This window comes from Stegostoma tigrinum, chromosome 23 (genome assembly GCF_030684315.1).
Source record: "Stegostoma tigrinum isolate sSteTig4 chromosome 23, sSteTig4.hap1, whole genome shotgun sequence".
In the NCBI taxonomy this organism is placed as follows: domain Eukaryota; kingdom Metazoa; phylum Chordata; class Chondrichthyes; order Orectolobiformes; family Stegostomatidae; genus Stegostoma; species Stegostoma tigrinum.
The window spans coordinates 51146495-51173096 of NC_081376.1; the positions used below are offsets into that span (position 1 = coordinate 51146495).

The 26602-nt window shown below is 42.4% G+C and overlaps 1 protein-coding gene across 1 annotated transcript in view; it reads right to left on the minus strand.

The window, feature by feature from the left end:
- Positions 1-17594, minus strand: part of LOC125462582 (tumor necrosis factor receptor superfamily member 17-like) — a 40431-nt gene extending 22837 nt beyond the window's left edge. The window contains exon 1 of the mRNA XM_048552763.2: positions 17356-17594. Coding sequence (XP_048408720.1) covers positions 17356-17479 — 124 coding nt within the window. The 5' untranslated portion in view covers positions 17480-17594. The remainder of the gene's footprint in view (positions 1-17355) is intronic.
- Between the last annotated feature and the right edge of the window lie 9008 nt (positions 17595-26602).

The following is a 26602-nucleotide window of genomic DNA, read 5'->3' on the forward strand; positions in this document are numbered from 1 at the left end:
TTAGCCTAACACCTATTGTTGAAAAAGTATTGGAATCAATTATTAAGAAAGTAACAGTGAAACATTTGGAAAATCATAATCTAATCAACCAAAGTCAGCATGGCTTCATGAAATGGAAATCCTGTCTGACTAATTTATTGGAATTTTCAAGTAAGTCTCAATTAGTATGGAAAGAGGGGAACCAGTAGATGAATTATATTTGGACTTCCAGAAGCTGTTTGACAAGGTACCTCACAAACGTTAAGTCATAAGATCAGGCCCCACTTTTGGAGGTGGTGTACTGGTGTAGATAGAGAATTGACTTACGAGCAGGAAACAGCCAGTTCTGTTTCAGGCTGGTGACCAATGACCAGTGAGTTTCCACAGGGATCACTGCTGGGACTGCAACTGTTTACAACATATGTTGCATCCATGGCAGCTGCATTGGTGAGGTCCAGCAAGAACTTATAGTGGTGAGGGCATCAGTGGAGGCAAGACGGTGCCAAAGAGGAGTGGCGACACATGTTCCAGCAGCGGCGCAGCAAAGAAGATTTGTGGCCAGCCACCAGACCCAAGGCGGAGCGCTTAACAAGAATGGCTCCTTGACTATAAAGTTAAATATTATTTATTTATTTTTATGACTTTGTGCTCTGTGTTTTGGTTTATTTTACTGTGTTTTAAGATGGCACCATAGAGTGGAGACACTGTACAACAGTTTTCACTATATTTTGTAAAATATACACAGGAAAATAAATAAATAAGATATTAATGACTTGGAGGAAGGAAGTGAATGTACTGCAGCTAAATTTTCAGATGACACAAAAATAGATGGAAAGGCACTTGTGAGTGGAATACAAACAGTTTACAGATATGTTAAGTGAGCAAAAATATTTGGCAAATGGAGTATAATGTGTGAAAATGTGAAGTTGTTCATTTTGGAAAGGAGAACAAGAGAATGGAATATAATTTAAATGGAGAGAAACGACAGAAAGCTGCGATCCAAAGGGACTTCCGGGGAGGGGGGAGGGTACTTGTACATGAAACCAGAAAGCTAGCACAGAAGTGCATCAGGAAATCTGGAAGGCTAATGGAATGTTATTTCAGAGGCGGTTTGGAGTACAAGAGTCTTACGAGGGGTTGGTGAGACCACTTGGGGAATACTGAGAACAATTTTGGTCCCCTTGTTTGAAGGAAAGATATCATTTTATTGGAGGCAGAACACAGAAGGTTCACTAAGATGATCCCTGACATGGGAGGATTGTCTTACGAGCAAAGGTTAAAGAGGTTGGAACTCTACTCACTAGAGGTTAGAAGAACAAGAGGTGATCTCATTGAAACATACAGGATTCTGAACGGGCTTGAGAGGCTAAATACTGGGAGGATGTTTCCCCTCTCGGCATAGTCTAGGACCAGACGGCATCATTTCAGAACAAAGGGGTACCAATTTAAAACTGAAATAAGGAGGAATTTCTCCTCTTCGAGGGTTGAGTGTCTTTGAAACTCCTTGCCAGACAGAACTATGGGGGCAGAGTCCTTGTGTATATTTAAGACTGAGATAGATAGATTCTTGATCATTTGGAGAATGAAGAGTCAGGGAAAATGGAGGTGCGGAATGTTGGATTGTCCATGATCCTATTGAATGATGGAGCAGGCCTGAGGGTCCAAACAGCCTACTCTTGTTCCTATGTCTTAAGGCTTACATGTAACATGTCTAACATCAATCCATCCTGTATGCCAGTAAAAGAATGTGCATCAATCAGCTTGCTACAGGAATTTGCTATGGAAAACCCCTTTAAAGATTCCAGAGAGAGCAACAGTCTCAGATCTAAACTCTAGCTTAAATTTGTGCACTGCTACAGGGAATGTCACACATGGTGTATATTTAAAGGAATGATAGTTTAAAGATAAGTTTAAATTGGGCTGAAAGAAATGAGCAACAGGTTAATTATGTAACAGCTCCTGACCTAACTATCAGGGACAACCATTCAATATAAAAGAGTCTCTCTGGAACCTTTCTTTCAGAGCCATTTTTCAGTAATTCTATATTTGCATCAATCATTTCTTGCTGCAATTGCAGTTTCCGTGTACACTGCCATTCAATAGCAAAAGAACAGAGTACAATTTCAATTCTCTCATTGCAAATTGGATATAATTGGAGATTGAAAGCTTTAAATAAACTGTAAATATTTTTGAATTTGGAATGCTTAACTACAATTGAGAACAATGAGTACCGTAAGCACATCCCCCCTACCCAAATATGGTCATTCTCTTCAGGATATTTTCCTGCCAAAGAATATTTCCTGTCAAAACCAAAAGAACATAGGCAATCACTCTTTGGTCAGTAAACCATTCTTTCCATGCCACTTACAATGTAAGCTACAGAACTTGCATATTGCTGAAATAAGATCATACCGTGTGGAGCTGGAGGAACACAGCAGCCCAGGCAGCATCAGAGGAGCAGGAAAGTTGATGTTTCAGGTCAAGATCCTTCTTCTGAAGCTCCTCCAGCTCCACACTGTGTTATCTCAGACTCCAGCATTGCAGTTCTTACTGTATCTTGCTGAAATAAAACATTTTTTGAAGCTTTTCATCTTGAACTCATCAGGAACACTCACAAGAAATGCCAAAGTAAAGGGAAAACAACATTTCTACTGCATGAGAAGAATGTTGATTTGTTGGCCAGTAGAATCTGATTGATAGAGGCATTGTGTGGAGGAATCACCAGTTAATGATAACTGACAGTTAACTGCAAAGGTTTGTTAAAATTATAAATTTGAGAGATTGACTCTGAACCAGAAGATGGCTGTCAACTATTTTGTTGCATTAAAACAGACATAGATGTTCTTTCTGACTGCAAGAACTAGATGATTTGTATTAATCCTAGGAGCTTCCAGTATGCACAAATGCTCCAAACTGTGAATCCCACTGACAATCCTTACCTTTTCTGTACTGTGGTATTTCCTGTGAACAGTCCTGATTTGTGCGGGACAAAAGGCTTTAACAAAATATGTCATCTTCAGCAATACTCAATACCTTAATGAGCAGAGCATGAAGTACAGATTTCCCCTGCTCCTCTGTAACAGCGTATAATTAACGTGGGAAGATTTCCCTAATTCCCTTGCTCGTTTCGCTAATTGTGGGAAAAAAAAACATTTAAATGCTTTTATAATCATGCAAGCAATAGAAATCAGAGGACATCTTCCTGTCAAATGTGTTCACATAAAGCATTAAGACAAAACATTCCTGCTTAATCTTAACCTGCTACAGAGAGTATAATTGTAATCAGACACTAAACTGTTTACAAAAATGATGATTTTACATTTTAATGTCATTAAATTTTAACACAATATAGAATGCAAACGCTGAAGATCAGAAACCAAAACGAAATTGCTGGAGAAATTCAGCATGTTTGGCAGCATCTCTAGAGAGAAAATGGAGTTTACGTTTCGAGTCCAGTGACCCTTCTTGAAAGGACAATGGACTCGAAATGTTAACTCCACTTTCTCTTCACAGATGCTGCCAGATGGGCTGAGTTTCTCCAGCTAGTTCTGTTTTTGTTACATTTTAAGTTTTTATCTAATCAGAATAAAGCGTCAGCCAGATTCTCAAACAAACTAACAACATCAAGAGAAGAAAAACTGACTTTTACAAAGTCTTTTTATCAGCATTTGCGATCAAGATATTCTGATATAACTTGAAGGGGTATTAATTTTCTTCTGAATTTGAAGAACATTTTGACCTTTTGTTTTTAAGTACCAGAGAATAAATGTGGTTTTCATGTAGGAAATATGTTCAACCCTAAATTAGCATTAAAACTAAAGAGAATATGTATGGATGACAAACAATGTGACTTTCACTCAATGTCTGAAAGATGCTCTTCTTACCCATGTACAATGATTGTAACAAAGTCAGCCAGGTAGACCTCACAGAATATGACTTCCCTGGTTAGGGTTATTAACCTGATCTAATCAGGGAGCCCTGGCTTACAGATATAAACAGAAATGCCAGAGGGTCTGTTGATTATGAAAGCTGGCTCCAAGGAAGCCAGACCAGTGAGAAGTATTATGCACATGTAAGTAAAGTGTGACTTGGTGACGGCATACTTGCCCGTGTGAAGTTATTTCACCATGTGTTTTCATTTAGTATTCACTGTTCCTCAGAGTGAGGAGAAATTTGACATCTCTTCATTACCAGGAATTTGGCAGCTAATGTGACACCTGCTGTGAATTGTGGATTGACTGAACTTTTCACCAATATCATTCCTAATTCCAGGATCAATGACAGTTGTGGATGAGGATACTAAATGAGAGATACAGCAACTGCAGTCTGTAGCTAGACGGCCCTTGTGGCACAGTGGTAAGTATCCCTGCTTCTGAGTCAGGGAAGTTTAGGTTCAAATCCCACTGAGCTGTATCACAATATATCCAAACAGGTTGATTCAAAATGCTTTTCACTATATGGCGATGTTTCCAGGAGGACAAAGGATGTTTTATGCAAATATTGGAAGATGCGACAAATGCTGTTTCGGAAATTGTTTTAGAAAGTTTGGCAGGTGAGGGCAGTGTCAGATCAAAGTAGAATGAAGATGAAGACAGAAGCATGAATTATGATGGAGGTGGAGGCAAGTGATTTTGGTAATAGATTGCAGAAGGCACTTAAAGATCAGCTTCCATTTGAATAAAATCTGAACGTCATATGGGCAACCAGAAAGTCAAAAGTAATCAGTGGCAAGCATGCTCAGGATGCAAGTATAGCAAGTAATTAGAAAAGTTACAAGAATGTTATCAGTTGTTGCAAAGGGATTTAGATACAGAAGTAGAAAGAATATGCTTCAGTTGTACAAGGCATTGGCAACCACATCTAGAGGACTGCGGGCAGTCTTGGTCTCTGTATTTAAGGGAGGATGCAACTGACGTCCATTCAGGGAACGTTTATCAGACTAATACCTGGAATGGGCGGGTTGACTTATGAGGAAAGGTCGGACAGACTAGGCTGTATCCACTGGAGTTAAAAAGAACAGGCGATTGGATTGACACTTATAAGATACTGAGGGATCTTGACTGGGTACATGTGGAGAGGATGTTTCCTTGTATGGGAGCATCTAGAACTAGGGCACACTGTTTAAAACGTCAGGAATTGCTCCTTCAAGGCAGAGATCATGAGAAGTTATTTTTTCTCCAAATAAATGTGTGAAACTCACTTCTTCAAAAGTTGGTGAAAGCAGAATCTTGAAATATTTTTAATACAGAAGGGATGAAAGGGTAATGGGGTAGGTGGGAATGTGCAGCAATCATGGACTATGCCCCAGAGTTCTGAAGGAGATAGTTGAGGAAATTGTAGGGGCATTAGTGGTGATCTTTCTGGAATCAAGGAGGGTTTAGAGCGCTGGAAAATGGCCAACATAACACCCTTTTAAGAAGGGACAGAAGCAGAAGATGGGAAATTATAGGCTGGTTAGCCTGACCACAATTGTCGGTAAGATTTTAGAGACCTTTACGAAGGATGAGATTGTGGAGTACTTGGAAGGACATGGTAAAATAGGGCTGAGTTAGCACGGATTCATCAAGGGGAAGTCATGCCAGACAAATCTGTCAGAATTCTTTAAGCATGTAACAGGCAAATTAGACAAAGGATATCCAGTGGATGAGATCTATTTAGATTTCCAGAAGGCCTTTGACAAGGTGCCACACAACAGCCTGCTAAATAAGAGAAGGTACTGGCTTGGAGAAAGAATAGGCTGACTGGCAGAAGGCAGAGGATGGGGGGGAAAAGGGGTATTTTACAGGATGGCAGCCAGTGACTAGTAGTGTTCCACAGGGGTTAGTGTTGGGAGCACAATTATTCACGTTACGTTCCTACGTTATGCTTTAATTATCTGGATGAAGGCACTGAGGGTATTGTTGCTAAGTTTGCATATAACAGAAAGATAAGTAGAGGGATAAGTCGTCCTGAGGAGGTGGGGATGCTGCAGAAGAACTTGAACATACTAAAAGAGTGGGCAAAGAAGTGTCAGATGGAATACAATACAGGAAAGTGTGAGGTTACACACTTTGGTAGGAAGAATAAACGAGGTGACTATTTTCTAATTTAGAACAGGCTTTGGAGATCTGAAGTACAAAGGGACTTTAGAGTCCTAGTTCACAATTCTCTTCAGGCTAACATGAAGGTTCGGTTGGCAATTAGGAAGTCAAATGTAATGTTATGTTAATTTTGAGGGGGCTAGAATACAAGACCAGGGATGCACTGCAAAGACTGTATAAGGCTCTGGACCTCACAGAATGAGTTCTCTGACTGGGACTGTTAAGCTGGTCCAATCAGGGAGCCCTGGCTGACAGACACAAACAGGAGTGTCAGGTTCTGTTCACTCCGAGGAAGCCAGGCCAGAGTTAAGTATTAAGCGTATGTAAACAAAGGTGACGGGATACTGGCCTCGGTGCAACTATTTTGGTGGCGATGAGAGTAAAGCATGCTCCTGAAGAAATTTGCTTGTTACAGTCATCTTTGAGTAGGGATAAGTATTTCTGGCATCATGCTATTACTTGGGAAGTTTGACTCATTCAATCCTGCTGTCGAACATTAGACCCAGTATGCAAAAAGAATGCGTTTTTTTGGGCAAATGACATTGGGACAGACAAAAAGCAACAAGTAACTCTCCTGACAGCTTATGACCCACCACTTTTACAGTTATTAGGAGCCTAATGTTCCCTCAGGCAGCAGATACTAAAACCTCTCAAGAGGTGACGGATTCAGTTGAAGAATTTTATGACCCAAAATGTCCTCTAATTTTGAGACACTATCAGTTTTACTTGGCAATTTGAGAGGAACCCATATTACATATTGTTACGTATTGGCACTAATGATAAAGCCAGAAATAGGATTGAGGATATAAAAAGTGATTTCAGGGAGTTAGGATGGAAGCTGCAGAGCAGGACGAACAGAGTAGTGTTCTCTGGTTTACTACCAGTGCCACGAGATAGCGAGGTGAGGAACAGGGAGCGGGCGCAGCTGAACACGTGGCTACGCAGCTGGTGTAGGAGGGAGGGCTTCAGATATGTAGATAATTGGGATGCCTTCTGGGGAAGGTGGGACCTGTACAAGAAGGACGGGTTGCATCTGAACTGGAAGGGGACCAATGTCCTGGGTGGAAGGTTTGCTCGAGTAGCTCGAGAGGGTTTAAACTAGTATGGCAGGGGGGTGGGAACCTGAGCTGTATGCCAGAGGTGAGAGTTGATGCAGGTGAGGCAGTAGCAAGAGGTAGACCAGCTAGTGGGAAGGAACCAAGGGATCGGTTAAAGTGTGTTTGCTTTAATGCAAGGAGTATCAGGAATAAAAGTGATGAACTTAGAGCATGGATCAGTATCTGGTGCTATGATGTTGTGGCCATAACAGAGACATGGGTTTCTCATGGGCAGGAATGGTTGCTGGATGTTCCAGGGTTTAGAACATTTAAAAAGAATAGGTAGGGGGGGAAAAGAGGAGGGGGTGTAGCACTACTAATCAGAGAGGGTATCACAGCTACAGAAGCTTCCTTTGTCGAGGAAGATCTGCCTACTGAGTCAGTGTGGGTGGAAATTAGGAACAGCAAGGGAGCAGTCACCTCGTTAGGGGTTTACTACAGGCCCCCCAATAGCAGCAGGGAGATTGAAGAAAGCATAGGTCGACAGATTTTGGAAAAGTGTGGACGTAGTAGGGTTGTTGTAATGGGTGACTTTAACTTTCCTAATATTGATTGGAACCTCCTTCGAGCAGAAGATTTGAATGGAGCTGTTTTTGTAAGGTGTGTTCAGGAGGGTTTCCTAACGCAGTACGTTGACAGGCCGACGAGGGGAGAGGCCATTCTAGACTTGGTGCTCGGAAACGAGCCGGGGCAGGTATCAGATCTTGTGGTGGGAGAACATTTTGCTGATAGTGACCATAACTGCCTCTCATTCTACATAGCTATGGAGAAGGAGAGGATTAGGCAAAATGGGAGGATATTTAATTGGGGAAGAGGAAACTATGACACGATTAGACATGAGTTAGGAAGCATGGACTGGGAGCAATTGTTCCATGTTACCATGGAATTATAGACATGTGGAGACTGTTTAAGGAACAGTTGTTGCGAGTGATGAATAAATATGTCCCTCTGAGACAGGCAAGAATGGGTAAGATAAAGGAACCTTGGATGACGAGAGCGGTGGAGCTTCTTGTGAAAAGGAAGAAGGTAGCTTACATAAGGTGGAGGAAGCTAGGGTCAAGTTCAGCTAGAGAGGATTACACGCAGGCAAGGAAGGAGCTCAAAAATGGTCTGAGGAGAACCAGGAGGGGGCACGTGAAAGGCTTGGCAGAAGGAATCAGGGAAAACACAAAGGCATTTTACACTTATGTGAGGAATAAGAGAATGGTCAAAGAAAGAGTAGGGCCGATCAGGGATAGCATAGGGAACTTGTGTGTGGAGTCTGAGGAGGTAGGGGAAGCCCTAAATGAGTTTTTTGCTTCTGTCTTTACGAAAGAAACAAACTTTGTAGTGAATGAAACCTTTGAAGAGCAGGTGTGCATGCTGGAATGGATAGAGATAGAGGAAGCTGATGTGCTGAAAATTTTGTCCAACATTAAGATTGACAAGTCACCAGGCCCAGACCAGATTTGTCCTCGGCTGCTTTGGGAAGCGAGAAATGCAATTGCTTCGCCACTTGCGAAGATCTTTGCATCCTCGCTCTCCACTGGAGTCGTACCTGAGGACTGGAGAGAGGCAAATGTAATTCCTTTCTTCAAGAAAGGAAATAGGGCAATCCCCGGCAATTACAGACCAGTAAGTCTCACGTCTGTCGTCTGCAAGGTGTTAGAAAGGATTCTGAGGGATAGGATTTATGACCATCTGGAAGAGCATGGCTTGATCAAATACAGTCAACACGGCTTTGTGAGGGGTAGATCATGCCTCACAAACCTTATCGAGTTTTTTGAGGATGTGACTAGAAAAGTTGATGAGAGTCGAGCTGTGGATGTGGTGTATATGGATTTCAGTAAGGCATTTGATAAGGTTCCCCATGGTAGGCTCATTCAGAAGGTCAGGAGGAATGGGATACAGGGGAACTTAGCTGCCTGGATGCAGAATTGGCTGGCCAACAGAAGACAGCGAGTGGTAGTAGAAGGAAAATATTCTGCCTGGAAGTCAGTGGTGAGTGGTGTTCCACAGGGCTCTGTCCTTGGGCCTCTACTGTTTGTAATTTTTATTAATGACTTGGATGAGGGGATTGAAGGATGGGTCAGCAAGTTTGCAGATGACACAAAGGTCGGAGGTGTCGTTGACAGTATAGAGGGCTGTTGTAGGCTGCAGCGGGACATTGACAGGATGCAGAGATGGGCTGAGAGGTGACAGATGGAGTTCAACCTAGATAAATGCGAGGTGCTGCATTTTGGAAGGTCGAATTTGAAAGCTGAGTACAGGATTAAGGAAAGGATTCTTGGCAGTGTGGAGGAACAGAGGGATCTTGGTGTGCAGATACATAGATCCCTTAAAATGGCCACCCAAGTGGACAGGGTTGTTAAGAAAGCATATAGTGTTTTGGCTTTCATTAACAGGGGGATTGAGTTTAAGAGTCGTGAGATCTTGTTGCAGCTGTATAAAACTTTGGTTAGACCGCACTTGGAATACTGCGTCCAGTTCTGGTCGCCGTATTATAGGAAAGATGTGGATGCTTTGGAGAGGGTTCAGAGGAGGTTTACCAGGATGCTGCCTGGACTGGAGGGCTTATCTTATGAAGAGAGGTTGGCTGAGCTCGGACTTATTTCATTGGAGAAAAGGAGGAGGAGAGGGGACCTAATTGAGGTATACAAGATAATGAGAGGCATAGATAGAGTTGATAGCCAGAGACTATTTCCCAGGGCAGAAATGGCTAGCACGAGGGGTCATAGTTTTAAGCTGGTTGGAGGAAAGTATAGAGGGGATGTCAGAGACGGGTTCTTTACACAGAGAGAGTTGTGAGAGCATGGAATGCGTTGCCAGCAGCAGTTGTGGAAGCAAGGTCATTGGGGTCATTTAAGAGACTGCTGGACATGCAAATGGTCACAGAAATTTGAGGGTACATACATGAGGATCAATGGTCGGCACAACATTGTGGGCTGAAGGGCCTGTTCTGTGCTGTACTGTTCTATGTTCTATGTTAAGATGACTGGCAAAGGTGTGTGACTTTAGTTTAACCCTTAATGAGATGCTGAGAGATGGTTTGGTATGTAGGATTAACGATGTTACCAAGGAAAAGTGCTTACTAGCTGGAGCCCAATGGACTTCAAACAGGCACAACAACTGGCTTAACCATTGGAAAATGCAACAAATGGAGCATAAAAGTTGCAGGGTTCCAATGGAAGTGGTCACCCTTACCAGTCCAACTGAGCTTGGGGTCACCAATTGAGTGAAGGCTATAGCACAGACTCAGTAGAGATATATCCTGGAGTTGGGACTCAAGGTCAGCCCACAGTAAAACCCCAGAACAGAGCCAGGTTAAACAGTTAAAATTTTCTTCAGGATCCAGGCCAGTGGGCCATTGTATTTGCAGCTAGTATGCAGACTTGAGACAGCAAGAGAGTCCTAATAGATCTAAATTCGTAAGAGATCTCATAGACCAAAATCCAGAAGAATGCAGACCCCGGAAGGTTCACCTACAATAGGTTCGGAACAGTTAAACTGCTTAGCAACATCCAAATCAGAACCAATCAAAATAAATGGTCACAGAGACAGTAGGAACTGCCGATGCTGGAGAATCAGAGCTAACACGCTGTAGAGCTGGACGAACACAGCAGGCCAAGCAGCATCAGAGGAGCAGAAAAGCTCATGTTTCGGGTCTAGACCCTTCTTCAGAGAAAAAAAATTTGGATTGGATTGCATACAGACATAGCTGCATCCGTGGGGCAGTGCCCAGAATGTCAACTAGGACAAAAATTACTGCTAGTAGCTCCCCCACATTCATGGGACTGGCCAGGTCAATCCTGGGCTCAGTTACATGTCAACTATGCGGGTCTCAATGTTCTTAGTCATTGTGGATGCCCACTCAAAATGCTTGGACATGCATAGAGTTCATTCATGAAACACAGAGATGATGATGGAAAAACTGTACACATCTTTCACAATACATGAACTCCCAGAAGTTTTGGTCACAGATAATGGGCCATCATTTACCAGTAGGGAATTTGAGTATTTCCTAAAGTCGTATGAGATTTGACATTTAATGATAATTCCATACCATCCATCATACAATGGTCTGGCAGAAACAGCAGACCAAACTTTAAAGGCAGGCTTAAAGAAACAGCCCCAGCTTCAATAGATATCAAACTGTCCTGGTTGATTATAGGACCGCTACTCATGCATCTACAAGGATAGCTCCAGTAGATTTGCTAATGGGGAGATGAATCTACCAGATTAAATCTCATTTTCCCAGACCTGGGGGGAAGAGTGAAACAGCATCAGGAATGCCAATGCCACACACAAGACTCCTTTAAGCAAGTGAGACAGTTTACTATAGGAGATGAAGTTTGGTGCAGGAACCATGGAGATGGCCTCGCGTAGGTTAGAGGCATAGGTAATGCGAGGTCAGGTCCAGTTTGGGTAGATGCAACAGTCGTGAACAAGCACATAAGACCATATGAAAGCTACAAACGCACGAACAGTATGGGAACAAAACATATCCTGCTCCTCAGAAGAGTAGGACAACCTGCTGGAACCCATGAGTTCTCTCTCTCCATCCAGCATTGAGGACACCTCTGGAACTGAGATAGGCATCATGAATGTCACCACATTGATGCCTTTGATGCCAGAAGAAGACAGCGAATTTCTTCCAAGGTGCTCCAGGTACAGGAGGTGAGTTCCTTGTGTTACATGCCACCCTTATCTGACACAGAGTCGGAGAAACCTGGCCCACTGCTAAAGCACCCCAGGAAGCTATCCAAGGTAAAGGACCAGCCAATTTCCTCAGACTCAGAGGGGGACGGATGTAGTGATTGCAATGAGGTCAGTTAGGTGAACATCATAGAACATGAATTCACTAATTGAGGCTGTTACCTGATTCAATCAGGGAGCTCTGAGTGACAGATGAAAAATATAGAGTATCAGACATCCTGACACTGAGAGTTGGCTCTGAGACAGCTGGACGAGTGTCAAGGACTTTGCACGTGTAAATAAAGGGTGATTTGGTGATGAGATACCATCTTCGGTGGAGTTATTTCATGGTTGTCATGTCTCATTAAGGTTATGGGTCTATTTACGGCTCAGGGACATTGTAAAATCAATATGAGTATAATTAGCTTTCTGATTAAGGGTCTAGGCCCGAAACGTCAGCTTTTGTGCTTCTGAGATGCTGCTTGGCCTGCTGTGTTCATCCAGCCTCACATTTTATTATCTTGGAATTCTCCAGCATCTGCAGTTCCCATTATCTCTGAGTATAATTAGTGATATTTTCTATTACTGCAGAAGTTTCCTTACAGGTTTGCACAGATTGTTAAGTCACCCAAGAGTAAAAACAGAGGGAGATATCTGGCTTTCATTCTCATCATAAGAAAATGAAATTTGCATATATCACAGACATGTCTCAAAATGTGCACATAAAGGATGTTTCAAGCACAGAGGGAAACAATTTGCATTCAGACAGCATCATTCATAATACTTGGGTCCCAAATTAGTTCAAAACCGCTGAAGATTATTTTAAGTATGGTCACTCATATATGGCAGCCAATGTGCACACTTGATCCTACACCCTCCAACGACAAATAATCAGAATCAAAATAGTCTTTCTTGCCACTTAAGCAGACAACATGTTTCGTTAGAGGTAGTCGGAACTGCCGATGCTGGAGAATCTGAGATAACACGATGTGAAGCCGGATGAACACAGCAGGCCAAGCAGCATCAGAGGAGCAGGAAAGCTTGACGTTTCAGGTCAGGATCCTTCTTCAGAAATGGGGGAGGGGAAGGGGATTCTGAAATAACTAGGGAGACAGGGGGAGGCAGATAGAAGATGGATAAAGGAGAAGGTAGGGTGAGAGGAGACAGACAGGTCTTTGACCTGTCTTTGACCTGTCTGTCTCCTCTCACCCTATCTTCTCCTTTATCCATCTTCTATCTGCCTCCCCCTGTCTCCCTATTTAATTCAGAACCCCCTTCCCCTCCCCCATTTCTGAAGAAGGATCCCGACATGAAACGTCAAGCTTTTGTGGTCCTTTGATGCTGCTTGGCCAGCTGTGTTCATCCAGCTTCACAATATCTTTCTTTATGCTTATTTATGGGATGTGGGCATCACTGATTAGGCCAGAATTTGTTGCCCATCCCTGAGAAGATAATGGTGAGCAGCCTTCTTCAACTGCTGTAGTCCAAAAGGAGGTCGTAGCTTGATTTTTTTCCTCCAATTTTCCCATGGAATGTTGATGTTTTGTCCATTTATTAACCATTTATAATTCTCCTTGAACCGAGTGGGCCATTTCAGACGGCAGTTAAACATCAACCACACTGAATCTGGAATCACATGTAAGCCAGACCAGGTAAGGACAGCGGATTTCCTTCCCTAAAGGACAGATGGGTTGTTACAATAATCAATTATGGCTGATGCGTTTGCCATCACTGAAATTAGCTTTATATTCCAGATTTACACTCCATGTCCCAAAGCATTAGCCTGGCCCACGAGGTCACTTCAAGACTTCCACATCATTGTCTCCCCTGGCAAAACAACATCTTCAACAAAGCAGCACTCCCACAATACAGTTCTGACACATCCATCAGGATTTTATTCTCTAATCACCACCATGGGACAGAACTACCACCAACCAAAGGCCAACAGCAGAAGCAGGTTGTTCAGCTCAGCAAGTCCATGCTGAAGGTTTCCTCTCTTAATACTGTCTATGGCACTTAAACAAAAGTGCTACATCTACACTAAATTCCTATGGCCACATTTTCTCACAATTTCTGATGATCATTTTGCAATCTGGTCATCTGATTCTGATACTATTCAATACTTCCTCAGTTTTAGTCCAGTTTCTGAATTGTCCAAAATATTAGTATAACAATGCACATTATAATTAAATGTCTCCATTGAATTATCTTTTGATGCTTTCAATATAGCAAATGAGAAAAAGAAGTGAGATGGACACATTGCCACGAGTGAGAAAGATCAATGTGCTATTCAGATACCAACTGTCCTGCTTCTTTTGTGTTCTGTGCAAGTTGGAAAGTAAAAGAAAAAAGACAAATAGAAAGATAGGTCTGGGAGAGAGGAAGGCTGATAAGGCAGTTCTTACAACATATTTTACTTTTTACATTTCCACGCTGTAAGTGGACAAAGATCTGTGGCTATCCCTAAATTCAAGCTTGCCATTCACTCAGGATTGTACATTTCTGCCATGGGTCTATTTACGGCCATGTTACTGAACAGGTCAATTCTCAATGCACGGATCTTTGAGCAAATGGATATAACATCTCATTCGGGTGGTGGGATCCCAAAGGCAGGAATTACTTCCCTTTCTTCTCTGCTGCCACTCTGCTTCACCATTACGATACTGTGACTCAAAGCATGATACAGCTTGATGGAAAAGTTGTCACTAAATTGAATGAAGGGAAACAAAAAACAAAAACTAGCAGAGAGCTAGAGGACCTCTGGCCTCTTGCTATTTTACTGTGAGTGAATGGGAATTGGGAAATAAATTTGGAATGATCTGCCAGAGGAAGTGGTGGAAACTGGTGCAATTACAACATTTAAAAAGCATCTGGATGGGTTTGAATGCAAACAGTTTTAGGGGGATATAAGCCAAATGCCGGCAAATTGGGCTACATTAATTTAGGATATCTGGTCAGCATGGATGAGTCGGACTATGCTGTACAACTCAATACTCTATAAGTGAATCTCAGATGCTTTAAGTTGGGGAAGATGTTGAACTAAGCAGGACATAAACCGTAGTTGCAATTCATGTTTTCTCTGAACTATGTAAATGCATTATGTTGCCTGTGGCAATGGAGCTTTAGGTTTGTAAAGATGACTGCTAATTTTTGCTGTTTGCATGACGAAAATTACAAATCTTTTTAAAATCTGTGTTCACTTTTAAAGTTTCAAAATAGGTAAATGAAGAATCATAAGTTAGCTGACTGTAGAAGAGAGAGGTGGGAGAAGCTGATAAAAGTTGTATGTATCTATTCTTGGGTGAGAGTGTATGGATGGTTAAAGAGAATTCCATATCAAATGAGCGCATGATATTCAAAACTAAAAATGATGAATGTACGTATTCCCGAGATATAACATTGCAAACAAATCAAGCATATCTTGAAGGCTTCACTATGTGATCTCCCATCCAGTCAAATAGACTTTTCACTCCCCTCTTCCAGTGTTTTCATAGCTAAGAACAATAGGCCACTTGTACTGCAATATTGATGTTGCAGCTGTCAAAGTTGGCCATACTGGGTTCACTGAAACTAACAGCAACGGCTGATGTCTGCATATGTGAAGAAGAACAGGGGGAGAAGGTAGAAGTAGGCAAGTGTAATTCTATGCTTCTCCAGAGGTCGTGCTGTTGAGTCTCCCCCGCTTCAGAAACTGCAGTTTGAGTGAAACTGACAAGAATCTCTCCTGTTCGTCTCACATGGAGTCTGCTCTTGCATTAAAATTAGATCACGACTGATCCAATCATTCTCAACGCCTGATTTATCCCCACGGTTCTCAGTTCCTCTCCTGAATAAAAATCTGCCTATGTCAGACTTGAATATACTTAATGGTTTGCCCTCAAATTATCTCTACAATAAATAATTCCACAGATTCACCACCCTGCAAGAGAAAAATTCCTGTTTACTCTGAAACTTCTTAATTTCTGGAGAAAACAGAGCAGTTCTGGAGAATTTACAATTTCTCACTGCATGACACTATGCAATAAAGTGCTTCTTGCATTCCACAGAGTTCCAATAACCAAGAGATCTGCTGAGAACCAAGTTGCACTTAAACAAACTGACAGTCTACCAGAATTGCATACCACATTTGTCCACTGAGTGAATATTGCTGGAACGAATTTACTGCTGTTGTCTTATTTGAAAAGTCCTACCCACTGAGTTCAAGCAAAGTTTCTGCAGTGCAGGTGGAATAACATTTCTGATACTGTAGTTATTTTAATCAAGCTGTTCAGACAAATTATGACATGACTGGTGGAATTTGAATCCAGACTTTTAAGTTCCAGAGGCAAAGACACTGTTACTGTGCCAGAAGACTCTTATTGGATAATATGATTTGTCTTTGTGTCTCTGACATGTCTATAAGACCCACAATTAAACCAAGAATACTCCTTTCAATATGTGAGCTGCTGTGGCACAGTGATAATGTACTAATGCCTCGGTTCAACTACCACCTGCTCCAGAAATGCGACTTAAAAATTCATTAAAATATCCACTTCTAATGTGACATTCCTGAAGTAAAGTAATAAATCAATGGAAACAATGTGCTAACAAAAACTATCAGTTATGAAAATCAGAAAAGGTCAATGCAGAGAGTTAGCGAGATGAAGATACCTCATGGCACAAGTACAGGAGCATTTTAAAGCTAAGGCAGTGAAGAAAACCAACTGTACCCAGTTTGTGAATGATGAAAATATGATAAATACCTATAATTACATTGTAATGTTATAAAACTAAATAAATTAGTCACTAAATCTAATCATACATGCTGGAGAGTTATAATTCAGTTTGCACCCTCTAGTTTCCTATTCTGAAGAATCAGCACACCCGACTTGAAACATCAATTCTCTTTCTCTCTCGCTCCATAGATGCTGTCAGACCTGCTGAGTTTCTCCATCAGTCTCTGTGTTTGTTTCAGATTTCCAGCATCTACAGTATATGTGCTTTTGTATGATTTTCTAGTCATCTGGTTAAATCAATCAGATGATTAAATCAATCAAATAAATCAATCAAAACCACCAACTGGAAACACTTCAAACACGAGTGTCCCTTAGATTGAAAAGGAGTCACGAACAATGAGTTGTAACCAAACAAATGCAAACTATAGATGCAGAGCGTTGTTGTGGCGCAATGGTAATGTTCAGATTCAGGTCCTACCTGGATCCAGATGCGTGAACTTTCAAGAAAGAGATAGAGCTCTTAAAGATAGTGGAATCAAGGCAGGAACAGGATACTGATTGTGGATGGTCATAATGAATGGTGGTGCTGGCTCGAAGGGCCTAAAGGCCTACTCCAACACCTATTGTCATAACGGTGTTTATAAGTGCCGGTGGGAAGCAGCCTGACCCCATAACTTTCTACCCAGCCAGAGTTTTGTGAACTACCGGGACGTGTCCGTGACCTGTTTCCCATTGCGGACCTGACAGCAACGGGAAGCCGTGAATTGCAGAGAGAGCTCTGCGGGACAGGCTCCTTCAGGCATAACTCACCGAGGCAGATGTCTTCCTGACACACGCTGGGTCGTGTTTGCAGATTGTTGCACCGCAGTTTACAGGGTTCACACCCACCGATCAGCTCATCGTAGTAAAATGACTTGGAGCACGCTGGGGCCATGATGAAGACGCTCAGAGGAACTGGCTGTTCTTTCCACACACAGTTGTGTTCTCCTGTCCATGCAGGGAGCCCGAGTGAAGGAAAACCACGCCAGGCAACACTGAACGGCTGACACTGAAACGAGCCAAGATAGACTGCATTCAGTTCTTCTCGAAAGAGCTAGAGGGATTTCCCCCTTGCGCTCCCTGCGGGACTTTTTTGTTCCGTTTATAATATTATATCATAAAATTTCAAGTCGTCATCTCGTGAAGTATGTTGCACTTATGAATAAAAGTATTTGAAATCGGGCAGAGGCGCTGGCAGGTTCTGCCCAGGGTGTTCTCGGTATATTTAAGAGACAGTCAGCAGCTGCGATCCAAGTGTGAGCAAAAAACTTTTGTTTCTTTCGCTGTTGCAGGGTTTTTAGCAAGAGGTGCTTACCTCAAATCTAACAGTGAAAAAGTGTCGTAAATTAAATGTTGGGTGCCCTGACAAATTTGCTTTTGCAGCTTTTTCTTTCATTTCGACATTCCCTCCCTAACAGCACTGTGGGTGGCTCTGCACCCCAGGATTTGGTGTGGCTCAAGAAGGCAGCTCACCGTTATCTTCTCCAGGACAATTAGGAACGGCAATAAATGCTGGTGTCCAGCCACTGACGCCCACATCCCCTGAATGAATGAAAAAGACCAAGTTTGCAAAATTCAGACAGTGACCCTTGGGCCCACTAGAGCTGAGACATCAGATCTGTGTTAAACTGCCAGCGCCCTCTGCTGAATACACCCGAAACATCTCAAATTTTCTTCTTTCGATCATAACTTGAACAGTGGACAGTAGCCTAGTTTATCATGGAATTTAAATTGGAATAAAACACATTTCTTTCCTTTAATTTTGTCTGAGTTTTGAGTGTCGCTGGCTGGGCATTTATTACACATCCCTAATTCCCCTACAGAAGGTGGTGGTGAACTGCCATCTTGATCTTCTGGAGTCCATTTCATGTACGTCGCCACACAGTGCTATCAGGGATGAATTTCCAGGATTTCAATACAATGACAGTGAAGAAACTGTGATATAGTTCCAAATCAGGGTGGTGATTGACTGAGATAATGGGAACCGCAGATGCTGGAGAATCCACGATAATAAAGTGTGAGGCTGGATGAACACAGCAGGCCAAGCATCATCTCAGGAGCACAAAAGCTGACGTTTCGGGCCTAGCTCTGATGAAGGCTCTAGGCCCGAAATGTCAGCTTTTGTGCTCCTGAGATGCTGCTTGGCCCGCTGTGTTCATCCAGCTTCACACTTTATTATCTCGGTGATTGACTGAGACAGGAATTTGTCATCGAGTCATACAGAACAGACTTTTCAGTCCAAGTCTCCATGCCGGCCAAGTTTCCCGAATTAAACTTGTTCTATTTGCCCACATTTGGCCCACTCGCCACCCTGACTTAGAAATATAAACCCGTTCCTTCACTGTTTCTGGATCAAAACCCTGGAATTCCCTACCTAATAGCACTGTGGTTCAGCCACAGGAGGTGGACTACAGTGGTTCAAGAAGACAGCTCATCACCACCTTCTCGATGGCAACTAGGGACAGGCAAGAAATGTTAACTAGTCAGCGAATCCCACATTCCACAAATGAATAAAAGTAAAAATATCCCTCTCAACCTTTCGTATTCACGGACCTGTCCAAATGTCTTTTAAATGTTTTAACTGTACTTATATTTACCATTTCCTCAGGCAGTTCATTCCACACACGAACCACCCTCTGTGTGAAACAATTACCCCTCAGGTCCCTTTGAAATCTTTCTCATCTCATCTCAAAAATATTCTCATTAGTTTTGAACTCTCCAACTCTAGGGAAAAGACCTTTGCTATTCACCTGTTCTATGCCCCCCGACGATTTTATAAACGTCTTATAAGGTCACTTCTCAACTTCCTATGCTCCAGTGAAAAAAGTTCCAGCTTATCCAGTGCTGGTAAAAGCCTTATAAGTATTTTCTGCACCCTCTCCAATTTAGTAATGTCCTTCCTATAGCAGAGCAACCAGAATTGTACACCATATTCCAAAAGTTGGCTTGTCTTTCCAAATGGAAGTAGTCATGGGTTTGGAAGGTGCAATTAAAGGATCTCTAATGGATTTCTGCAGCGCATTTTGTAAACAGAATACACTGCTGTGACTGACCATTGGTGGTAGAGGAGTGAATGAACGTAAGAACTCAGAGCAAAAATAAGCAGTTCAGCCTCTCAACTATTTGATAGCATTCACACTGATCTCAAATCAGCCTCAAATCTACTTTCTTGTCCACTCTCCATAACTCTTTGAGTCAGTACTAATTAAAAATCAGTCTACCTCATGTTTATTCAGTGTACCACATTCTACCACATTCTGAGGCAATGAATTCAAGATTCACAAGCCTTTGAACGAAGTAATTCCTCCTTATCTCTGTTTTAAATCCACGATTCTTCAGCCTAAAACTGTGACCTGTTTTGGGTGTAGTTCAAATCTAGTGAGCTGCTTTGTCCTGGTTGGTATCAAGCTTCTTGATAGTTGTTAGAGCTGCACTCATCCAGGTAAGTGGGGAGCATTCCATCATACTCCTGACTTGTATCTTGTCGATGGTGCACAGGTTTTAGGGAGCCAGAAGGTGGTGAGTTATTTGCTGCAGGATTCCCAACCTCTGACCTGCACTTGTAGCACATTAGCTGTTTCAGTTCAGTTTCTGGTCAATGGTAATTCTCAGGGTGTCAGTTGTTGAAGATTCAGTAATGATTATGGTATTAACATCAAGCAAAGATAGTTAGATTCACTCTTGTTGGAGATGGCTATTGCCTCGCAATTGTCTGACACAACTGCATCTCATCAGCCCAAGTCTGGATATTGTCCACATCTTTTTGCATTGAGATGTGCATTTTTCTTCAGATTCTGAGGAGCCAGAAATTATGCTGAACATTGTGCATTGATGAATTGGTGATGATGTTTGGGCCTAGGATATTACCCTGAGGAATTCCTGCAGAGATGGCCTGGGTTCAAAGATGATTGACCAACAACCACACCCATCTTCCTTTTTGCTCATTATGACTCCAATCACCTCCAGGGGAATGCTTCCCCCCGAATCCTAATGACAAAAATGGTGAGTCTAGAAGAGCTGGATGTGACAGCAGTGAGAAACAACTGCTGTCCAAGTTCTGAGGAAGGGTCATTGGACCCGAAACATTAACTCTGATTTTTCTTCACAGATATTGCCAGATCTGCTGAGCTTTTCCAGCAACTTCTGTGTGTGTTCCTGATTTACAACAATCGCAGTTCTTTCACTTCTTATTTAGCATTGCACTGGCATTGGAGTCACATGTGGACCAGTCCAGGTGAAGATGAAAGATTTATTTCTTTAAAAGACATGGAAGTAAAAAAAGTTAGAAACACTAAGCAACTGTGGAGAGAAAAACAGTTAATGTTACAGGTGATAACTTCTTGGTGGAACTGTAAAAATGGTACAAAAGCCAGGGGTTTTAGGAAGTGCAGAGGTGTTTGTGGACTGGAAATGTCAATAGGGATGATGGTATAAGGCAAAAGGGGATGGTATAAGGCAAAAGATTTTTGCTCTGAGTTCTTACGTTCATTCACTCCCTCTACCACCAATGGTGAGTCGCAGCAGTGTATTCTGTTTACAAAAAAGATGAAATAAAAAAAGATGAGTCTGGAAGAGTGTTAATTGGAACTGCAGATGCTGGAGAATCCAAGATAATAAAATGTGAGGCTGGATGAACACAGCAGGCCAAGCAGCATCTCAGGAGCACAAAAGCTGACGTTTCGGGCCTAGACCCTTTATCAGAGAGGGGGATGGGGGGAGGGAACTGGAATAAATAGGGAGAGAGGGGGAGGCGGACCGAAGATGGAGAGTAAAGAAGATAGGTGGAGAGAGTGTAGGTGGGGAGGTAGGGAGGGGATAGGTCAGTCCAGGGAAGACGGACAGGTCAAGGAGGTGGGATGAGGTTAGTAGGTAGCGGGGGGTGCGGCTTGGGGTGGGAGGAAGGGATGGGTGAGAGGAAGAACCGGTTAGGGAGGCAGAGACAGGTTGGACTGGTTTTGGGATGCAGTGGGTGGGGGGGAAGAGCTGGGCTGGTTGTGTGGTGCAGTGGGGGGAGGGGACGAACTGGGCTGGTTGAGGGATGCAGTAGGGGAAGGGGAGATTTTGAAACTGGTGAAGTCCACATTGATACCATATGGCTGCAGGGTTCCCAGGCGGAATATGAGTTGCTGTTCCTGCAACCTTCGGGTGCACCACACAACCAGCCCAGCTCTTCCCCCCCACCCACTGCATCCCAAAACCAGTCCAACCTGTCTCTGCCTCCCTAACCGGTTCTTCCTCTCACCCATCCCTTCCTCCCACCCCAAGCCGCACCCCCTGCTACCTACTAACCTCATCCCACCTCCTTGACCTGTCCGTCTTCCCTGGACTGACCTATCCCCTCCCTACCTCCCCACCTACACTCTCTCCACCTATCTTCTTTACTCTCCATCTTCGGTCCGCCTCCCCCTCTCTCCCTATTTATTCCAGTTCCCTCCCCCCATCCCCCTCTCTGATGAAGGGTCTAGGCCCGAAACGTCAGCTTTTGTGCTCCTGAGATGCTGCTTGGCCTGCTGTGTTCATCCAGCCTCACATTTTATTAGCCTTCAGTCCAAACAGCATTCCACCACCACCCTCTGTCTCCTACCACTAAGCCAGTTTTGGATCCAATTTGCCAATTTACCCTGGATCCCATGTGCTTTTACCTTGCTTATCAATCCCCCACATGGCGCCTTGTCAAAGGCTTTGCTGAATTCCATAAAAATTACATCAACTGCACTAGCACTATCTTCATGACTGATTACCTCCTTGAAAAATTCAATTAAATTTGTTAGGCATGAGCTTCCTTTGACAAAGCCAAACTGACTATCCCAGAGTATTATCCTCAGCCTTTGACTTTCCATCTGGTGACATTACCATAATATTTGCTGTTTTATTAATAGAATTAAATTCCAATAGGATAACAATGCTTACATTAATGCAAATAGCCATTTTTTCCCAGAGTTACTCATGGTAAATCAATGATTGGATGTTTTATTACAGAAACATTATTCTGCATCATGCATGATTGAATATTTTGTTAAGATGCGTATGAATTTAATCTTGCTTGATCTGTTGGCCCACAACGTTCAATTACTCTAAGTAGATCTGTTGGAGATTTGTTGATAAGAGAAGTTTTACCAGGTGTCAGCTACAGGTACAAAGAAGCTTGCCTGGAGGTGATTATTTTTTCCAAGTTCTGATTTATGAGTGTTTTCTTAATAACCTTTTTATTCTCTATCTTATCCTTGTTATTACCTACAGCAACTTCTGCCTTATCCCAAAAGTCACATTCTTGTCTATTCCACGAGCTACACTGTTGATTTCCATATGTGAGGTTCCTAATACTTAGTTGTCAGTGATAAATATCACATGCACCTGCCAGAGCTGTAGTCTGTTCGACTTTAGATAGCTGACATTCATTCCCAGCACTGATAACTGATAGATAGAACTTTATTGTTACTTATATTTGTGAAAATACTGTAAAATGTGTATGTTGCCACAAAAATAGTGCCATTTACTTACATAAATTATTCATTAAGAGACAAAGTTAAGACAAATATAACTTTTTGTTCATTCCATGGCCTCTTGGTTTCATGAACCGGCAACTGCCAAAGACTGGGACCTGCCCAACTTGTGAAGACTGGGACCTGTCACAACTTCTGAAAACTGGGACCTGTCACAACTTCTGACGACCAAGTCCTGCCCAACTGCCAAGGATCAGGGCATCTCACTGCCAAGAGCTGGGTGTCTGTCAAAACTGTCAAGAATAAGGGGCCTGTCAAAACAGCTGAGGACCGGGGCCTGTCAAAAGTGCAGAGGCCTGGAGGCTTATTGAAAACAATGAGGACCAGGGCCTGACAGAAGTACAGAGGACCGAGGGCCCGTTGCAACTACCAAGGACAGGACCCTACCAAAACTGCCAGGGATCCAGGACTGTCCAGCTGAAACTGCTGCACCTCAGGAATCACTGGAACAGGGAGGGACCTGGAGAACTGCAAAATGGCTAACATAACATCTCTGTTTAAGAAGGTAGGGAAGCAGAAGACAGGAAACTGGCAAATTAGCCTGATCTTAGTTGTTACTAAGATTACAGAGACCATTATTAAGGATGAGATTGCAGAGTACTTGAAGTGCATGGTAAAACAGGGCTAAGTCTGCACAGTGTCATTAACAGAAGGTCATGCCTAACAAATTGATTAAACATTTTGATGAGGTAATGAGCAAGTTAGACAAAGGAAAGCCAGTGGATGTGATTTATTTGGTTTTCCTGAAGTCTTTTGACAAATGCTGCACAGGAGACTGCTAAATAAGATCAGAGCACCAAATGGTGTTAGCGGCAAGATGCTGGCATAGATAGAGAACTGGCTGACTGGCAGAAGGCAAAGAATGGAGATAAAGGGGACTTTTTCAAGATGACAGTCAGTGACAAGTGGATTTCCGCAGGGATCCATTTTGGGACCACAGCTTGTCGTGATATACATTAATGGACGAAGGCATTGAGGGCATTGTTGCTAAGTTTGCAGATGAGACAAAAATAGGTGGAGAGGTAAGTAGTATTGAGAAATTGGGGTGGCTGCAAAAGGAACCTGCTAGAACCGTGAGCCAAGTATTGGCAGATAGAATACAATGTGGGAAAGCGTGAGGTTATGCACATTGGTTGGAAGAAGAGGGGCCTAGACTATTTTCTAAATGGAGAAAGGCTTCAAAAATCTGAAGATCAAAAGGACTTATGAGTCCTTGTTCAGAATTTTCTTAAGGTTAATGCGTAGGTTCAATTGGTAGATAGGAAGGCAAGTGCAATGTTGGCATTTATTTCAAAAGGGCTAGAATGCAAGAGGAGAGTTGTACTGCTGAGGCTGTATAAGGCTTGGTTGGATGGCATTTGGAATCTTGTCAGCAGTTTTAGTCCCTGTATCTAAGGAAGGATGTGTTGGGAGGTGGAGGACATCCAGAGGAGCTTTACAAGAATGATCCCAGGGATGAAGGGCTTGTCATATGAGAAGTTACTGAGAATTCTGGGTCTGTACTTGATGGAATTTAGAATGTTAAGGGGGGTATCTGCGTGAAACTTACAGAGTACTGGGAAGCCAGGAAAGATTGGCCTTGGGGAAGATATTTCCACAAATACGAGAGACTAGGAACCAAAATCACAGCCTCAGAATGAAGGGATGACCCTTTAGAACTAAGGTGAAAAGAAGTTTCTTCAGCCAGAGGATGGAGAATCGGTGGAACCCATTGCTGCAGAAGTTTGTGAAGGCCAAGTCATTTCGTGTGTTTAAGATGGAGATAGATAGGTTCTTGATTGGTAAGAGGATCAAATGTTACTAGAAGAAGGCAGGAGAATGGGGCTTGAGAAGCATATCAGCTGTGATCGAATGTCGGAACAGACGTGATTGGCTGAAGAGCTGAATTCTGCCCCTGTATTGTATGGTTTTATGGGTCAGACTTTCCCTTGGGCATGTAACTCAACAAGATGACTGCATAAAGCTGTCAGAAAATAACACAGCCCTGCAGAATTATTCTGAGGCAAAGATGGATTATATTTACAATAACTTGGACAACGCAACATGAAAATGCAGATCACCTGGTTGCCCTTTGCAGTTCCAGGAATACCATTGCTTGAGGCTTGTATTCACAATATCTACTGATTTGCATGACAAAATAATTAAGCAATCATAATTTTCTGAAAGAATTTTTTGTTTGACTTACTAATCTAAAAACAAGATGGATCATAAAGTATTCAATCTTAGAAATTACAGCATGATGTAAATCTTAGCTCTTCCATTTAAACTCCATTGCTCATACTTTATGTTTTTTCATTTTCAACACTTAGCTGATTTACTTTGAAATGGACTGTATAGCCTCAGGCTCAAAATAGCCTGTGATAAAGCTTCACTGTTCTAAAAGACACATCTTTCAACTTCCGTATGTTTTTCGCATGCCAGTCTTGAGTTTTTGTTCTGTTGTGCTCTTTCCAAGTATACTATTACTGAACACCACACCAATCATGAACACGCAACATTACACCTGTTGTTTGTTTTCTGTCTCCGTTGCTTTTTTTTTAAACATCCCTGGGGCTACCTTTAATATGATGTCCCTCAAACACTATACATGGTTTTGTGTATGCCTTGTTACAAACATCCCTGAAAATCCATTATCAATAAGATTGATCTAAATCCTTCTGTCTTAAGCTAAGAATTCCTGACAATTACCCAACATCAATCTCAAGGAAAAAGACCCAAATTCACTATCATTCTACTTTTGATTCAAATTATTCTTACCATAATCTTTTGATGTACCTATCCCATTACTCCAATCGGGCACCCAGAACTCAATGCAAGAATAACAATGGCCCACCGCTTTCTCAAAGCTCTGATGAAGGGTCTAGGCCCGAAACGTCAGCTTTTTTGCCCCTGGGATGCTGCTTGGCCTGCTGTGTTTGTCCAGCCTCACATTTTGTTGTCTTGGATTCTCCAGCATCTGCAGTTCCCATTATCTCTGCTTTCTCAAAGTGTTGAGTTTAATACTTGCATTTTTACAGCCAGTATTGCTGTGTCCATTGTCTTCCATATTCACAGTCAAATGGAATCATTTAAATTAAATGAACTCTATGATTGCCATAAAACAGGAAAATTCTGGAGAAATTCAACAGTTCAGGTAGAATCCATGAAGAGAGTCATCATTTTGCATCCAATACGACGTTTCTTCTTTTCCGTGACTGCCAGACCTACTGGAGTTTCTCCAGCACTTTCTGTTTTCATTTCAGCCTCCAATATCTTCAATGTTTTGCAGCTGCCTGTGCTCACCAGGCATTGGAGTTTGGAGATGCTTTGATGCTAAATGGTATGTGAAAGTGAACACAAAAAGGCATGCCTTTTTGACATGGCTCACGCTGAAACACAGTTTTTTTTCTATGCCGTTGGTTAGTGCAGCTATCTCTCTTGGTCTGCATTAATTGAAACATAACATTTCTTCTTCATCTGCAAGACCTGTTACACAACAGTTAAGTGTTAAATATATCCTTACCAAAAGGCTTTGT